This window comes from Aedes aegypti, chromosome 2 (assembly GCF_002204515.2).
Source record: "Aedes aegypti strain LVP_AGWG chromosome 2, AaegL5.0 Primary Assembly, whole genome shotgun sequence".
NCBI classification, from domain to species: Eukaryota; Metazoa; Arthropoda; class Insecta; order Diptera; family Culicidae; genus Aedes; species Aedes aegypti.
In genome coordinates, this window is record NC_035108.1 from 231,179,763 (window position 1) to 231,197,112 (window position 17,350).

The 17,350-nt window shown below is 35.6% G+C and overlaps 1 protein-coding gene across 11 annotated transcripts in view; it reads left to right on the plus strand.

The window, feature by feature from the left end:
- The window catches only part of LOC5574685 (gonadotropin-releasing hormone II receptor), a 35,139-nt gene extending 22,468 nt beyond the window's left edge, over positions 1-12,671 (plus strand). For 4 of the 11 annotated variants that reach the window (XM_021844352.1, XM_021844354.1, XM_021844353.1 and 1 more), the window contains 5 exons: positions 6,384-6,591; positions 6,659-6,782; positions 6,853-6,994; positions 9,098-9,163; positions 9,320-9,593. In XM_021844352.1, coding sequence (XP_021700044.1) covers positions 6,384-6,591; positions 6,659-6,782; positions 6,853-6,994; positions 9,098-9,163; positions 9,320-9,466 — 687 coding nt within the window. In that variant the 3' untranslated portion in view covers positions 9,467-9,593. Of the gene's footprint in view, positions 1-6,383; positions 6,592-6,658; positions 6,783-6,852; positions 6,995-9,097; positions 9,164-9,319; positions 9,594-12,476 lie in introns of those variants that run through there. The other 7 variants (XM_021844355.1, XM_021844356.1, XM_021844357.1 and 4 more) reach the window with 7 other exon arrangements.
- The last annotated feature ends 4,679 nt before the right edge of the window (positions 12,672-17,350 follow it).

Consider the following 17,350-nt stretch of genomic DNA (forward strand, 5'->3'; position numbering starts at 1 on the left):
AACTTCGATGGAAATTAATTCAGACACTTGTCCAAAACAACTCTTCAGTTATTACTCCGAAACTAGCTTAAGGAATTCTTTGATTGTATTCTCTACGAATTTCTCTTTTGCTTAAGATATTCACCAGGCCTTTTCTAAGGATATCTTCAGAAACATTGTAGAGATTCTTCCAATGACCTCCGATTTCCTAAGGTTTTTTTCAATATTTCTTCAATCTACAAGGTTTGATTTTGATGTTGCTTCAAGGATTTTGTTGAGGGATTCTTCGGTTTCTTTCAGAAATTCCTCTCGAATTTTCTTGGCGAATCCTCCTCGGTTGTTTTCCTCAATCTACATAAATTCCGTCAGATTCTTTCACTACAAGTTCCTAGCAATTCTCTAGGAATTAATTCAGGGAATTGTCAAGTATCATACATTGTAAAGAAATTAAATGAGAAATTTACACAAGAAACTTTGCTGTAGTATTGAAATTCTAGGGGAAATCATTAAAAGAGTTTCTGGAAAATAATTCTGGAGAAACTTTATGAGGACTCTCTGAAAGAATGTTGAGAAATTCCTTAAGGAATCCAAGGAGTACTAACGTAATTAATGGCTGCAGAAATTCCCTGGGAGAATTTCTGGAGGATTTACATGTATAAACCCTGATGGAACTTCTAGAGTAATTCCTGGAAAAATCCGTTGAAAATTTACGAAAAACTCCCTGCGTAGTGTGAAATGTGGACATTTTTTTTTTAATTTGCTATTGCTGCACGATTTTCATTGGGGATTTCTGTAGGTAATAGACCGTGGAAGATTTACCGGAAGAATCATTAAGTTCAGAGTCCTGGAGGAATTCTCGGAGCAGTTCTTGTGTAAAATTTTTGATGCAGAAGCGATAGACTACTAAGGGTATGAACCGTTTCACCGATTTGTTTAACTTTTAGTAAAAATTTGACAGCTCGATAGTTATTTCCCCTCCGGTTAAAAATAACTCAGCTCTGGAGCATGGTTAAACTTGACAGTTCGGAATTTATTTTCTGCTCCCGTGAATTTGAGAATAACTAAACATCTGTCAACTCTGTTCTGAAATAACTACTCGACTGTCAAAGCTGAAATGGGTCGACCGCGATGTTCAGTTTAACCATTCGAGGGGAAAATAACTATCGAAATGTCAAATTTTAACTGATAGTTAAACGAATTGGTGAAACGGTTCACAGCCTAAGGGTTGCCCAGAACGAAATTTCAAACATTTCACACTAAAAAAAACTTATATTACATGTGACGCGATTTTCATGGCAAGCAAAATACTCGATGTAAAAAATGAAATTACGTAAATTTGTTGATATTTGAATTTAAAAATATGTCATTCTTGCAAGTTACGTACAATGTGACTGATTTTTTTTCTGCTCCGAACAATATTCAGTTCAATGTGATGGATCATGGACATCATGTTTCACTTAAAATTATATCATTTAACTTGATTAATGTGTAGGGCGCATGTGACTTAAGGTGAAACATCTCGGAATCCAAAGATGGCCGTCACAATGGCCGACTTGTACCCCTACTCACGTTTTCAAAGGCACAAAACTGGAGAACTAGTTGGCAAACGTTTCTGATCTTCTTATTTTAAGCTTTCTGCTAGTGCACAAAGCCAAAATAAAAAGCTCACTGTTGTTGAATGCTTTCTTCGCGTGATCCATGCCTTTGAAGTTTCAGTGTAATCTTAGAAGTTGATTCCAAACTGTTTCACCTTAAATTTCAATTATTTCATCTAAGTGTGTTGCTCTCAGCATGTTTGTTTCTAATTGCCATAAACAAACTTCTAAAAGAATATTGCGAAAATGCTTTATTAGCTGAGTCCTAAAATGTTTAATGAATTCTTGTTTTTATTTAATAATATGAAAGAGAATGTCCTTGCAATCTTGCAACTGCTTTAGCATTTTTTCAAGCTCAAACAACGGCTATAACATATTCAAACTTTAATTTTAAAAATGGTTCCAAATATGAACCTTGACACTTTTGATCATGTTTGACGTTCACTTTGTCGACAAAAATGCCACAGTAAAAGCCCTGTTTGAACACTGGGGTTGTTCCTATCTGACATTTCGGAAGGGACACGGGAAACAAAATATACCCAAAATTTGAGTTTAAGCCAAGTGGTGTGAAAAAATCTCAAAAACCGTAAAAAAAATGTTTTCGGACTTATACCAACGGAATCCCGGGAAACAGGAAACTAGAATCCCGGGAAATTCTGCCCGGGATTGGAAGCTCTAGTGTCAAATGTAGAAATTGAAATTGAAACTGCGAGAAGAAACCACGTGCTCCGGTGGGAATCGAACCCTCGACTCCCTATTCGCCAGATGAGCGCTTCAACCTACAGACTGCGGACCCCGACGCTCGGAGGCGAACTGAACTTGCTAACCCCAAAGCACATGGTATCATCATTTCGCAGTCTAAACCTCCTTCGGATGTATGAGATGTACATTTGGCACATAGGGGGACATGGGGCAAGAAGGACACCCGGGGCAATAGTGCCACCTCTAATTTCACGTAGTTCAAATCATTTTTTTTATGTTTAACGCAGGATAAGAATAAATTGAGTACTAATTGAGGGTTGTGTAAATATTACATTTAAAAATGTTTAGTACAAAAAAATTAGAAAAATGTATTTAACTCACCAACGCAAAAAATGCGAAATATTATAAGAATGTAAGACTAAAAAACAAGGTTTGACTCCCAATAAATACAAAACATATTCATTTTCCCGCACAGTATTGATGATTTTCAATTGTTTAATATAGCTGTGAGGAATTTTTTTTGAAAAAGTTCTTTTAAGATTAAGTTTTACATATATAAAAACAGTATGTCTTATGGGGCAAGAGGGACACCGCAATTTTCTCATATAAAATCAAATGAACTTTTATTTTTCTTGTTTAATATTGCATTAAATCAATGTTTCCTACTAAATAAAATCAAAACAAAACCATCTTGGACATTCAAAATGGTTTCTGAATTTTTTTACTATTATTGTTACAGTCATATAAGATGAGAACTAAATTAATTTCGTAAAATTACTTTTTAACTATAAGTCAACTTTTATCCCTCAGTTTTTATCTTTACTTACTCTAGAATTTATCGTTTAGGCAGGGAAATAATAATATACAAAATTTGTGGCATTTTGCTCTGGTGGTCTTCTTGCCCCATACGTGTGGCACTCTTGCCCCGTGCCTCGTTGAAAAACCTCATAAGAAGGGACATTTTCAAAAATCTCAAATCATCATGTGTTTCTTATATTTTTGAAATCTATCGATAACATCATTTAGAACAAGAGGTGAGCTTGCCCCTACACTGGAATAATCTTCAAAAATTGTGATAATCAACCATGATTTGAACCTATATATCATAAGGTGTCCTTCTTGCCCCCAGCCCCCCTACTTCATCGAGCGTTCGATCCCCACCGGAGCACGTGGTTTCTTTTCGCAATCTCAATTTCAATTTGTACATTTGACACATGTAAACTTCAAAACCTTACAACAGCAAAATTATTTAGGCTGGAGTTGCCTAGAACTTGACAACTTAACTGTGCAATTTACACGGTGTGTTTCGTAGAGCAATTTCAAAACAAAAAATTCGGCATGTCTGAAATTTTCACACAAGAAAGCCATGATTGTCCCCTTTCATTTGCAACTAAAACGAAAATAATCGGTCGGGGGGTCTGGAGCAATTTTTTTTTTTTTCAATATTTTTTACGGAGTTTGGGTTATAAGTTTACCTTAGTAAGCACCTAGGGTCTTTTTCGACGCATTTAAAAATTCAAATCATTGTAACTTTTGATTGAAACAACTTATTATTTTTTGTGGGATTTTATTTTTGCGGATACAAAAGTTTTGAATGACCCCTAGGGAAGCTTCTATAAAAAAGTACAAACTGTGACTTAGGGTCGTTTTCGACACGGAAATTTAAACAGCTTGAAAAAATCAGTGTTTTGACCGAATTTAGTTCGGTTGAGCTAATATGAAAGGTACACATGTCTAGTTTCAGAAACCCTTCCAGAGATCCGGAAATGGGTCGCTTTGGCCACCGGAAACCTGATACATCTGAAAAAAGTCCCTTAAGAAACCCTTACTTTGACGACCTGTAGTTTCGTAACTAAAGAAGTAATCTGAACCGTCCCCATATTGTTGAATAGGTATTCACGTGAACTATGATTAAAGATTCTCAAATCATTTACTTATTCATACCCGGTTCTGGAAACCCGGAACATCCGAAAAGTAAGTTTCCATCTCAGTTTTGTATATGTAATTCATATCTGTACTATTCGGTTGATGGACATTTTGGCATAAAATAAGGAATTAATTACCGGCACACATCCCTTGAAAATTTCGGTCCCGTCTGGTTCATGCGGAACCGGTTCCTGGAGTCCCGGAAGGTAGTAAATCTGGACAATTCGATGAAATTACTCGCACTAAAACCAAATAAATTGTGTCCAATTCATAACGATTTATTATGTTTGGATGTATTTTGCCAAAAGAATGAATGGATGGTTATTCCTTTTGCTCCTTTTGGAGCACTGGAATGACCACCGGAAACTCCGTAATATGCAACCACTAAGTTTTAGCACCAAAACTGCATGCGACGGCTCAAACTTCATGATTTTGAATTCTGTGACTCTTCTACTTCAATTATAGCACCAACTCGAACGTCTTTTGATGGAACATTAGCATCAAAAGTCGTTCGAGTTGGCGCTTTCATTAGTTTTGTACACAACATATATACGAAACATAGTACTTGAGATCTGCTGGATATAAATGGCAAACAAGTTTGTATGCACTAAAGATCACGGTTTTTGGCTCGTTTTTGGAGTAATCGGATAGCGGATCCTATTCTTGGTACTTTTGATTCACTTGGACAGTGGGGTTTTGAAAGCTACAGAGCTCATATTTGGTCACCACATGCGTTGTACTGAAGCGCTTCTTACTGCAAAGTTTCAGACAATTCGGCCGAAAAAAACCCCCATGCCAAAGTGAATCATGGAAGTGCCCAAATGGTTCTGCACCCTACTTTTATGATTTGCCTGAGATTTTTGTTAAAGCTTCGTATGATTTCGTTATTAAGCTAGCAAAATCGTAAAGTTACTAAGTAACATTTTCAAAGCTGATTGAATTTATTTGTTATATGTATTACTATAGAATTCCGTACAACTCTAATAAAACAATGCTAAAACTGAACATTACAGCATCTTATTGAGATCTCTATGCAAAATGCCACGAACACACCATCAATTTTTCACAGGTAGATTTGTTATGAATTAAACCTATCGATGTTTGTTTGAATTCATTAGCACTTTTCTACCATCAATTTAACAAGGAAGTGTATATTTGCCAGCATTATTATTAATATTCTTATCTTTATTTAACAGATTTTCAGCCCTAGACTGGCTAATCTTTAAATATTTGTCAGCAATCCTGTTTGTTTTTCCATCGCAAACAAAAGAAATGTTCTGTCAATCATCATAACCAGCACATGGACAATAGTGTCAACATTGTACTGCTATTGCATTTGGGTTGGAATATTGGAGTTATTCAGTGTTATATTACGTCTGTCATTGGCACAAATGTGAACTTGTCAATATTCTGGAATCTAAGGTCGAAAGGGCAAAAGATCGAAGAGGAATAAAGAGGGGATAAAAGGTCGAAGATCTTCATTCAAAGATGATTTAATTTTGCATTATGCAAATCACTTTCAACTTTTTGTCCTTTTGAGCTTTTGCGTTTTCGACCTTGTCTTCCAACCTTTTGTTTTTCGACTTTTTGTCCTTTCGACCTTTTGTCTTTCGATCGTTTGTTCCTAAAACAAGTCAGAAAGATGAATATTGCTCTTGAGTTACAAATTAAAATTGAAAAAAGGTTGTTTGTCATACTTAGTTGAAAAAGCAATGCAAATTTCAACAATGAATGAAGCAAAGAAGAGGAAACTCGGACCCATGCCTGTAAATGTTTAGGTGTAGAGCTGTCTAGAATATAATCTACAAGATATTGATACTAGATTTTTGCACCATTTTCATCTAAATCCGTTACAACAGTTCACCTCATCAAAATTTATTAATTTACGGTGTAAAATGATATTACAAACAACAAAACTTCAAAAAAAAAAAAAGGTGCACTAGACCCCCCGATGGATTATTTTGATTTTAGCAGCAAATGAAAGAGGAAGGTCTTGCCTTTCATCGGTCCAAATTTGAGACATGCCGATTTTTTTGTTATAAAGTTACATGAAAAAGACACCGTGATTTAATTTTGGACCTATTGTTGGCATTACTTCGACTTTAGAGTGCAACTTCCTGATTTTAAGATTGCCTAACATAATGTATTGTAATTTTTATTTGCTTTTATAATTTCATACAGCCCTTCATCTTCCATGTCGAAATACACCCGAACCACACCTGGTATGAGCAATGTGTGACGTATAATACTTTCTCGAATGACAACTACCATACGGTCTACAATATACTAGTAATGATGTTTATGTATGCATTGCCTTTGTTGACTATCATTTGTTCGTATGCGTCAATCTACATGGAAATCTTCAGACATAGTCGGATGCCAAACTCAGGTGTAAAAGTGAATTAGAATTATTGCGTGAAATTTTAACCATCAATACACTCCATTGGTTATTCCAGAGGGCTTTCGACGATCAAGCATTGATGTCCTAGGTCGCGCAAAGCGAAGAACATTGAAGATGACCATCACCATAGTTATGGCGTTTGTCATATGTTGGACCCCATATTATGTCATGTCTGTATGGTAAGTTCACTGTTTGAGACCAGAACAAAAAAGTTAGTCTGCTGTGTTTAACACTTTATTTTTTTTTCAGGTATTGGCTGGATCAAAAATCAGCGGAAAACGTTGATCAACGTGTGCAAAAGGGTTTGTTTCTTTTTGCCTGTACCAACAGCTGCATGAACCCAATAGTGTACGGCATCTATAATGTGAAGCTTCGGAAAAAGAAAAAACCTGTAAGTTTGACAAATTTCATAGAAGAATTTTGATATAAGAAAGGCTTGAATTATCTATCTTGAAAAGAAACTTTATTTTCTGTTCTAAAAGGTAAACCATCCACTACATAGTTAGTTTTTCTTCCGAGCTCGACTGTGAAAACCTCGGATTTTTTTTAGAATTTTTACCTGGGTTCAGCTAACAAACTGTCAGGTTGCTTAGCAACTAAGCACAGTTTATTGATACCGTAAAACGGGGTAACTTTGAAAGTTATTTTGTAAGAAAATCTGAATATTTCTGCATTTAATTTAAATCATTCTTATTTTATATTTTTAAAACAAGTACTGCTATCTCAGTTATCGATTGCAGTTGAACGATTGCATAACGATGCATTTTGAATGGACCGATAATTTTGCATATAATTAAAAGTCAATTTTCGATTTTTGGGTAACTTTTATAATGGGTATGAAAACACATGAAAATCGACAACCAAACTACTAGTTCAAACATGCATGGAAAACACCATTACAAGTCTGTATGAAATGGTATAAAAAATATTTCTGAAAAGATGTATCGATCGACATCTTTTCAGAAATATTTAGCTCTGCATCTCCTCTGCACATTTAATGCCGATACTCACAGTGACGGACCATTCACAGTTTTTTGAATAATCATAGTAAAATTACCCCGCGGTACTTTATGTTTCACATTATGACATTGAATTAGAGATGAATCAAACGTTTTTGGAATATTTTAGAGTATATTTCTAACAAAACCGAATGAATTACTAAACGCCTACATTATATGGAAATTTCTGACTTCGATCACAAAAAAAAGCAAAATTACAAAATGGCCTTAATTTATAAAAAAAATATTTTCGTTAAAAAGATTTAAGACCGGTTTCATGCTCTACTATAACTAAACTATCAGGGAAAAGTGAGGAATTTTACAAATCTCCTAGAATAATAAATTTTGTAAGAATTTCAAAAATGCTAAAATTAACAGATTATCAGAAACTATTTTATGGGTCCCTTACTATCAAAGTTACCCGCATTATCAAAGATACCCTGTTTCACGGTACTCGGCTTTTGTTTACTGAGATTTCGTAAAATTTATCTGCCGAATACTCGGTTGTGCAAATATCGGTTAAAATAATCTGAGATTCGGCATTCTAAATTTTATTGTGTAGTTTAGGTTTTAACTATAGCTGATTAAGCAGGACATATGCTGAATTTGTAATGAGTTTCGCATATTTTTCCGAAAATACATTAATATTCTTGATATTCTCAACTGATCAGATCTCTAAGCTGCAATTTTAAGTGTGTAGGGGAAAGCTTCATAGCTATGCGATTAGTGTCAACAGGCAAATGGGCGTATTGTTTTATGAAGTGTACGCCGTGAGGATTCTCTTATGATATATTTCAAGCGTGTGCTAGAATAAAAGCGAATGTAAAGATGGAGATTCTCTCTTCTGCAAATAAAAGTGACAAGATGCAAATTTCTTAGCACTTTTTCACTTCAGAACGCTAGTCAGCGAAGCGATTTTGCATGCTGAGTTGGAAAAACGCCAGCAAGGTATTTGTCACCTTTATTAATCGATCATATTACATTCGTCCTAATTCTAACATACACTTGAACTGGGCGTTGCATGAATTGTCCAGTGTGGTGCTTATTTCAAAACGCGGAACGTGTACTGGAAGCATTAATGTATCGATATGTTTTTGTATGAAGAAATGTTTGACATAGCTTCACAAAAGTGTCATTTTCAGCCTTTTTGTTGACAATCTGAGATCGAAGAGGTCGAACTCCTATACCAAAGTGTATCATGGTTCTGCACCCTATCGTTTATCTTCTTTTATGGAAATAAGATATAACATAAACTTGGGTTAAAGCCTGTTGCCCATTTTTATATCAGGATGCATTTGCAAACGCGGTAGAATTTTTTAATAGACTTTATAATTTGCTGAATTTTATGTTTTGGTTGTAAGACAAGTAATTTTCTCAGTAGAAAAAATAAGCCATTATTAACATGGAGAATTTTTTAAAAAGTTACTGTGCTTATTAATTTGTACAAATCATCTGCAATTCGTTGGAACTCATATATTATTTAATTCTCCATTCAGCATTCACGCATTCAAATGGTCAAGCTAGAGATCATTCACAGAAGAAACAGCTGCATCCAGAGCATGGTAAACAGGGTTGTAGTAGAATCTAAGTAAATAGTTTAGTAACAGTTTGAGACTGTAAATAGTGCATTAAAATATGTTTTGAAAAATAAACGAATGTTTGAAACATGACGCAATATATTTCCTTGTATAAATTGATGTTGTATTTTTCGTTTTCAGGACGGTGTTAAGTCAGGCCAATCTTCCGTTATTCTAAGAAACTCTGCAAAATATACCAGGCACTCAGAATCCATCCGATCTTCATCAGGTAAAATCCGTGGCTACAGAGATCTTGATATACCGTCATGTGCAATCAAACCAGTCTGAAACCAAAGTTGAAATGTTGAAGCTGCTTACAAAATCGTAGTAGATAAACATGTGTAATGAAGTATATATTAAGAATCAAGTGTTGGTATTTCAATAAAATTGCTTTTGCAATATTACGCATAACTCATTTGTAATACACCTTTTGACTTGAAGCTTCGCATTGTTTGCTATCTTTGACAATCTTCACCTCTTCTTCAACTTCCTGGCCTTACGTCTTCACTGGAGCAGAGCCTGTTTCTCAGCTTTGTGTTCGTATGAGCACCTCCTCAGTTATTAACTCAGAGCTTATCGTGTGGCAGGTACGACGATACTCTATGCCTCTAAAGAAGTCGAGTAAATTTCCAACCCAATTTTTGAACGGTGGGTTCAAACCCATGACCATCAGCTTTGTCTGAAAAAAAAAAAATACATAATTTGAAGAAGAGGCTTATTTTTTGGCTCCCACACAATTTGTATGGGATGAAAAATTACTGAAAAAAAAAAACTCAAAGTCGATGCTGTCGCAAAGTCGCATACAGCCCCTCATGATTTTTATTTCGGACAATTCCTCATTATTGCTTCATATTGCAAACACTTTGTATCGAATTCAAAGCAGCGAAAAGAATAGTAAAATCATTAAGTTTCCCTAGCCATGAGAGTGTCGCCTTAGCTAGTTAGGCATTCTTAATTATCATATATATGCTGGGGTCTCCCTTAGCCGAGTGGTTATAGCTTAGAGTCCGCGGCTAGCAAAACCATGCTGAAGGTGTCTGGGTTCGATTCCCGGTCGGCCCAGGCTCTTTTCGTAATGGCAATTTCTTTTACTTCCCTGGGCATAGAGTATCATCGTACCTGCCACACGATGTGCGAATGCGAAAATGGCAATTTTGGCAAAAAAAAAACTCTCAGATAAAAACTACAAATACAATACAATACAATACAATACTAAGCTGAGAAGCAGGCTCTGTCCCAGTGAGGACAAAATGCCAAAAATAAGAAGATTTGCTTGGAAAATGCTTATTAAAGCGAGCTTCTAATGTAAGATCATTTGTGAACGATAATTTTCAAAATATATCAGAACGGTAATCAACTTCGTTATTTATAATTTGATGAAAGCTATGAAAAAATCTCATATTTTGTCTTTATTCACATTATTTGTTATAGATCTTTAACTTTATTAGTAAATTGTTTCTAATATTATTTGTTAGATTATGCTGGATCCGAAAGGATGTTGGAATTCCTAAAACTAGCCAATTATGTCATTTTATTGCATACGAATCGTATACATATTCAATATGCAAATATCAAAAAATCGTAACGGATCTCATCGCTAAGTAACATGAAGTCTAATATAGTCCAACCAATGCAAGGTTAGAATGTGGAAACAACAATGAGAGTGCAAACTGTATCGTATTAGTAATATTGATATCGTTGAGAGTAACAATACCGAGAAGCTGTAGTTCACTCCATGGTTGATTAATTTTCAGTTCATAAGCCAAGGCTTGCCTTCTTCTCTTTGGCATTACGTCCCAACTGAGACAGACCCTACTTCTCAGCTTACTGTTCTTAAGCATGAGTACCTCTACAATTATTAACTGAGAGCTTCTTTTGCCAATGCTGCCATTTTCGCATTCATATATCGTGTGGCAGATACAAAGACACTTTATGCCCTGAGAAGACAAGGAAATTTCCATTACGAATAGATCTTGGACCGACCGGGAATCGAATCCAGACAGCATGGCTTTGCTTTGTACCTGCCACACCATATACGAATGCAAAAATGGCAACTTTGGCAAAGAAAATTCTCTATTCTATTCTATTCTATTTCAAGTACTTGCAAAGCCAATATTGGAATGCATTCTGAAAATACTTAAATTTCTTCCAGTTTATTCTTGTCAGCATTAATATTTGCAGCATATCAATGATTTGATAAAAACTAAATAGGCCAGGCCCACTGTGCAGACTTGGGGTTTTGAAGTAATTCTAAAATTTCCGGCGATCAGATTATTCACGATTGAATAACATGATAGACAGAAAATTTTGAAATTTTGTGAGGGGAGAAACTGGGTCAACCGTTCCATTTAGGGAGATAGGCAAAATCGTTAGGAGTGGCGTTTCTAAGAAAGTTAATGCGCTCTCCATTGTAGTTTGTCCTTTTCCTAGGATGGGACACAGGTATTTCTCAGGTATGTTATGGTTCTAAAGCCTGGGCTTAAGCGCCCTTGCTCGCTCTCTGAAACGAAAAGAAAAGCTACTCTGATTCTTCTCCCGTAAAACAGCAATTTATGTATGTAAATTGGAAGTGAATCACAACGAACACACGCGAAAATGCCACAAATCCTGAAAGTGGCATTTTGGACCACTTTCCCCTTTTTGTTTTCATATGTAAATTAAACTTGTAATAATAATAATCAGGACAATCTCACTTAGTTAATCGAAGGCCAAGGTGGAGCTGTCAACGTCATGTAAGCTTCCATCCTCTCTTTCACTCATGTCAGAAAACGCTCACGACCGATCACACGCCAGGTGCACATTTATGCCACTTTTGCCGATTCATATTTTTTTCACTAATTTAGCTTTTTAACTACTGATTTTTATTTCTTCAAATTTTACTACGCAAAGCTTCGTTTCGGAAAGAATTGTTTCAAGCCACAAGCAGAATTCCGAAAAATTCCATAACGCGGGACCGAGGTGAACGTGACAGAAAATTTAAAACGCAGCCGCCCGCGCGCATGGCTTGCTGCGATTCGCAACTTTGGCAAAGAAAACTCTCAGTTAAAAACTGTGAAAGTGCTCGTTGAACTCTAAGTTGAGAAGCAGGCTTAATGCCAAGAATTCAACGGTGATATCAATCGACGGTGATTAAACCCAAAAAAATTAATGCCAAAAAGAAGAAGAACATTTTTCAACAACGAAGATTTCATGACTGTTATACTGATTGCACTCCTAAAACTTTTGTTGAATCTTTATAAACATATCAAGATCTCTATGCAACGATGTGGCATTTTAGAAAACAATATAATGAAAGCAGATGTTTCAAGTGTGGTTTTAGATTAGTTTGGATGGTGGAAGCTGTGGTTATAAATTTTGTCAAGGATGGATCGTGCATTTTGTGGGAAATTGAAAGAAAAACCTCAACTAGCTGTGCGAAAAATTGTTTGTGAAAAACGTATTGAAAAATAGAACTGCAACATGTATTCCTCTCAATAAAAGATGAAGAAGCTCAGCTCATAAATTATTTTAAGCTATCACAAACCCTTCCAAAGTTTCAAGACGGTAGTGTAAGTACAACATGTAACTTTGGTATTCCTGGCATAACATGTGCGTAACGTACACAAATAGAATTTGGGTGGAAGACCAAACATTTCTCTTTGGCATGCTTATGAAACACTTGTATAATTATTAGTGAGGAATTACTGATATTTTTTTTCGTTCGAGTTAGCCTCGGAATAATCGTGTTGTTAATTTTTATCAAGATTTATATACCATGCAATCCAAGCTATCAAAAACAATTGGAAACTTGCGAGTTAAATTCGCGTTATTTAAAAAAACGACGTAAAAACATCTTGTCAGACGACATTCATTTCACAGTTTTTGTGTTTATTGTCGTTCATTCTACCGCTTATGCTGTGTGTAGCAGACGAATGCAAAAATGTCAAAATGACTGTTGAACATCACGCGAAATGTTGAATGTTTACAACACTGCCAGTAACATAGGCCCCGTCCATAAATCACGTCTGATGGAGGGAAATCCATGTATGATGAAAGGAAGGGGGGGGGGGTCTGACCATGGTCCATGCAATTTTTTTTTGAGGACAAATAAATCATGAGAAGAAAGGGGAGAGGAAACTGACTGACTAAGTGATTTATGGAACCCACACGGTGTCAAAATTTCGATTATTATTTTAGTTGTATGTACCTCTGATTTATTTCGACAAAGACAAGCATCCTGTCAAAACATTCATGAAAATTCAAAAATATTCTTCTCTCTTTTCAGGCATATTGTTACCCCAACTTAAATTGGCTAACATATGGTCGGCGTTAAGTCAGAGGGAAACTGCGCGAGATATGTAACAAATTTACTTTGGATGATCAATAAAAATCGATAAAAGTGTGCAGTCAGAGTGGACCAAGTGCTTATTACCATAATAGCGAAATTGATCAGCACGCTGAGGAATGCGACGAAATGAGAAACATTTCAAGAAATTTGTCAAATTTTTCGACATCGAATGATTCTTCTACTTATTCATCAATAGAAATTTATGAATATTACCTAATTCGATGCATTTGATTTTGATTTTTGACCATTTACCATATTTGGATGGGTGGTCAGAAAATGCAACAATTTCTGTGCAGACAGAGCGAACCAAGTGTTGAAAAGCAATAAACTGATTGATTATTGCATTTTTTGAGTCAATTTCAGAGTCCAATAGAAGTTTATGGTAGTTCTATGGTGTATGTATGGAATGTGCTAGAACCCGCTTATTGGACCAGTGTATTTTGGTCTGTACTCAAGATTTTCACTTGGTCCACTCTGACTGAACACATATTTGAATATTCCTGGTCTTCAATGTGCTTACCCTGCAAAACCATAAGTTTCAAGCCATCGTAATGCCACTGATTTAGGTATTGACGAATGGATTATTGAAGAATTTACGATATTGGTGTCGAAGGGTCTTGATAATCTACTTATCTTAGAGATATGCACCAAGGTTGACCATGCAAGCATTAAATTGTTATTTTCCTAGAAATTGTTCAGTCAGAGTAAACCAACTCACTGAACGGTGGTTTTTAGTTCAGTCAGAGTGGACCAAGTACACATAGTCCACCAAAAAATCATTCTATCAGAGGTTTGGGTTATGATTTTTCATGATTATCACTTCACATTATATTGTTCGGAGTTAACACAAAGATGTGTAGAAATATAGAACCAAAATTCAAACGACATAAAAACTTACAGAGCGTTTGACTTAAAACCCATTTTTCTCAAAATATGAAAAATGTCACATGGTCCACTCTGACTTAACGCCGACCATATATGTATCTGCCGATATTGATTAAAAATTTAAAAATATTCTGTCGGAGAAAATTGGATTTCTTCATCTCTATGGGCTATTTCCTACACTAAATTCAAAAGAAGCTACTAAAACTATCCCATAGAAAATGTATGAGAAAATATTCGACGATAGATTTTTTTTATCCTTCGAATTACGAAATCTTAGCACAAATGCTGAATCATTATCGTAAAAATCTCCGAGGTACATTAAAGTTCAATAAGAGCACGTTACCTCTACGCCACGAGAGGGCCCATGAACTTAGAAGATAACCTGAATGCGATTTCTACTATTCTTTCGGATGAATTAGATGATCATCCATACACAACGCTTTCTATTGTAAGGTACCGTGATGCAATTTCCATTTCGATTTCCATTACTCAAGCGTATAGTTGAGATTTTTCAAATTCTGAAGGTTTTAAATTGAAATAAATGAGGCCGTGTATATTTTTAAATTTACTCCCACTAAATATAAGCAGTATGCTGAAATTGATTTTTATGTAAAATCGAAGAAAATAATGCAGAAAAAGTTTTTGAAAAATATATCCCAACATGCCCTTCTAACGGTTATATTTACAATTTCTAATAACTTTAACATTTGTTAAGGCATCCCAATGGACTATAACATAAATAATATGTAAAAAAGAAAATGCTTGTCAATTCATTGTTTTCTGTTCAGTTATGATTTTTTTTTCAAATGATACGACAACACCATAACTTTGTAAAACGTTGTAAAATCAACTATGGCTACAACTGGCGTATGGCCAAAATCGGTGCTTCTAGGCTATATAGTTTTCAAACTAACTAATTTTGTATAGCTCACTAAATTTCAGTAACATTTCAACTATGAATCGGATTTATATATTTCTACTGGAGCCTTCCTTAGTCGAGTGGTTAGAGTTCGCGGCTACAATACAAAGCCATGCTGAAGGTGTCTGGGTGCAATTCCCGGTCGGCCCAGGATCTTTTCGTAATGGAAATTTCTTCGACTTCCCAGGGCATAGAGTATCGTCGTACCTGCCACACGATATACGAATGCGAAAATGACATGTTTGAAAAATAAAGTACTCATAAGAACACTAAGCTGAGAAGCAGGCTCTGTCACAGTAGGGATGTCAATGCCAATAAGAAGAAGAAGATATTTCTACTGATGGAGGGAGATTACTAACATTACCGTTACATTACATGTAACAAGTAGAAGGCTCATTCACAAATCATAGGCCCTAAAGAGCAATTATTTCGTTGCATCATTTTTAGGAGCAATGGAAATTCGCGGCAAAATTCTTGAAATTTCGCGGATGTCTCAGGCGATAAAACGAAGATTTCGCGGCTTTGTCGCGGTCTCAAACTTTTGATCAAATTTCATACTAAAATGCATGTTTCAGTGAAAGTATTTTTTTAATATGTAGACTTAGCTGTGCTTTAGTAATTTTAATTTTACAGATTAAGATAATAAGTTTATTATCAGAGTGACAATTTAGAAAAAAAAAACAAGCAAACCTGAAGAAGTCCAAGTTAAAGCCATGCATGATTTTCTTCCTTGCTGCACATATTTACCGTGTACCATCTTTGCCATGAAACTTCTCTGCTCAATGCATCCCCAAAATCTCATTAGGAATAAACTTTAAATTCCTTCCAACTGCTAAAGCGATATTTGAAGGCACGAAACCATAGCTTCGGCTCTCCTTGTAAGCATTCATATACTGCTTCAATTCGTTCATCATCGTTCAGCTCTCGTTTCTCGCCAAGCAGGTGATCGAAGCGTTTCAAAAATTCAGCAGCAGTGAAATACACACAACGACCATCGAACCGTGGTTTTGTGACGTTATTTGTTTGAGGACCAGTTGGATTAGTCTCGACCACCATGGGCTGTGGCTATGTAGCACAACGTTCATCTCTGTTGCTTGGTTGTTTTCGTTGTAGGCTTTTGCCTCCAATTGTTTTTTCTGCTCGTTGCTAGTCTGAGCAATATTAGCTGCAGTCGGTATCGTTTTTTGCTCTTTTGTTTCCTCCATAAGGTTGCTGTTGAAGATAGCGGTGAAAATGCGTTCTAATCTCTTGATGCTACTTTCGATGTCCAGTAAACGACGTTCTATGGTTGAATAGTCCATTCCGAGTATAAAAGGATCGGCTAATCCCGGTTGAGCCCCCACGTTGTAACAAACTGAGTTACTTAATATTTGTTTATTAAGCAAAAGAGTACAAATTATATTTGATTTTTATCTAATATGCTTATAAAAAGGTGATCGGACAAGCGACGGTTCAGACCCACACTGAATCATTGTTGAGCCAATGATCGTGCGGTCCATCCTACTTGCGATGATCAAGTCATTCTGCTACAATATAGTTATTTGTAATTTCTGGGAAGAATTTTGAATGAGAAGATAGACGAAATTTGGAGTTACGTCCTTTTGGAAGCGTAACCATTGAAATCACTTATTTCCAATAGATTAATTAGGCATTCTTATACCTTTGAGCATATTCAAATGTTTTCAATGGCACATTGCACTTATATGCCGCCAAAGTATTTCACAATCAACTGATTTTCCATAGGCTCAAGTGTTTTAAGGCATTACGGAGCTAATTTCATCATGAAACCAAATTAGTTCTTGTAGCACAATATTCTGGCTAGCTTAGTGAACCCATGTACTCACGATTCAGTTTATTTTACATGCAATTGATTGTTACCTGTTGTACATCGAAGCGAATTATACATCAAGGAATACATTACGAGTTAAGTTTTCGGTTATGGATAGCAGTGTATGGAATAAAATAAAATTAACAACTTGGAAAGCAGCGATACAAAATGGAAGGAAACAATGCAAAGTTTAGAACATCCGTTGTTATTTTG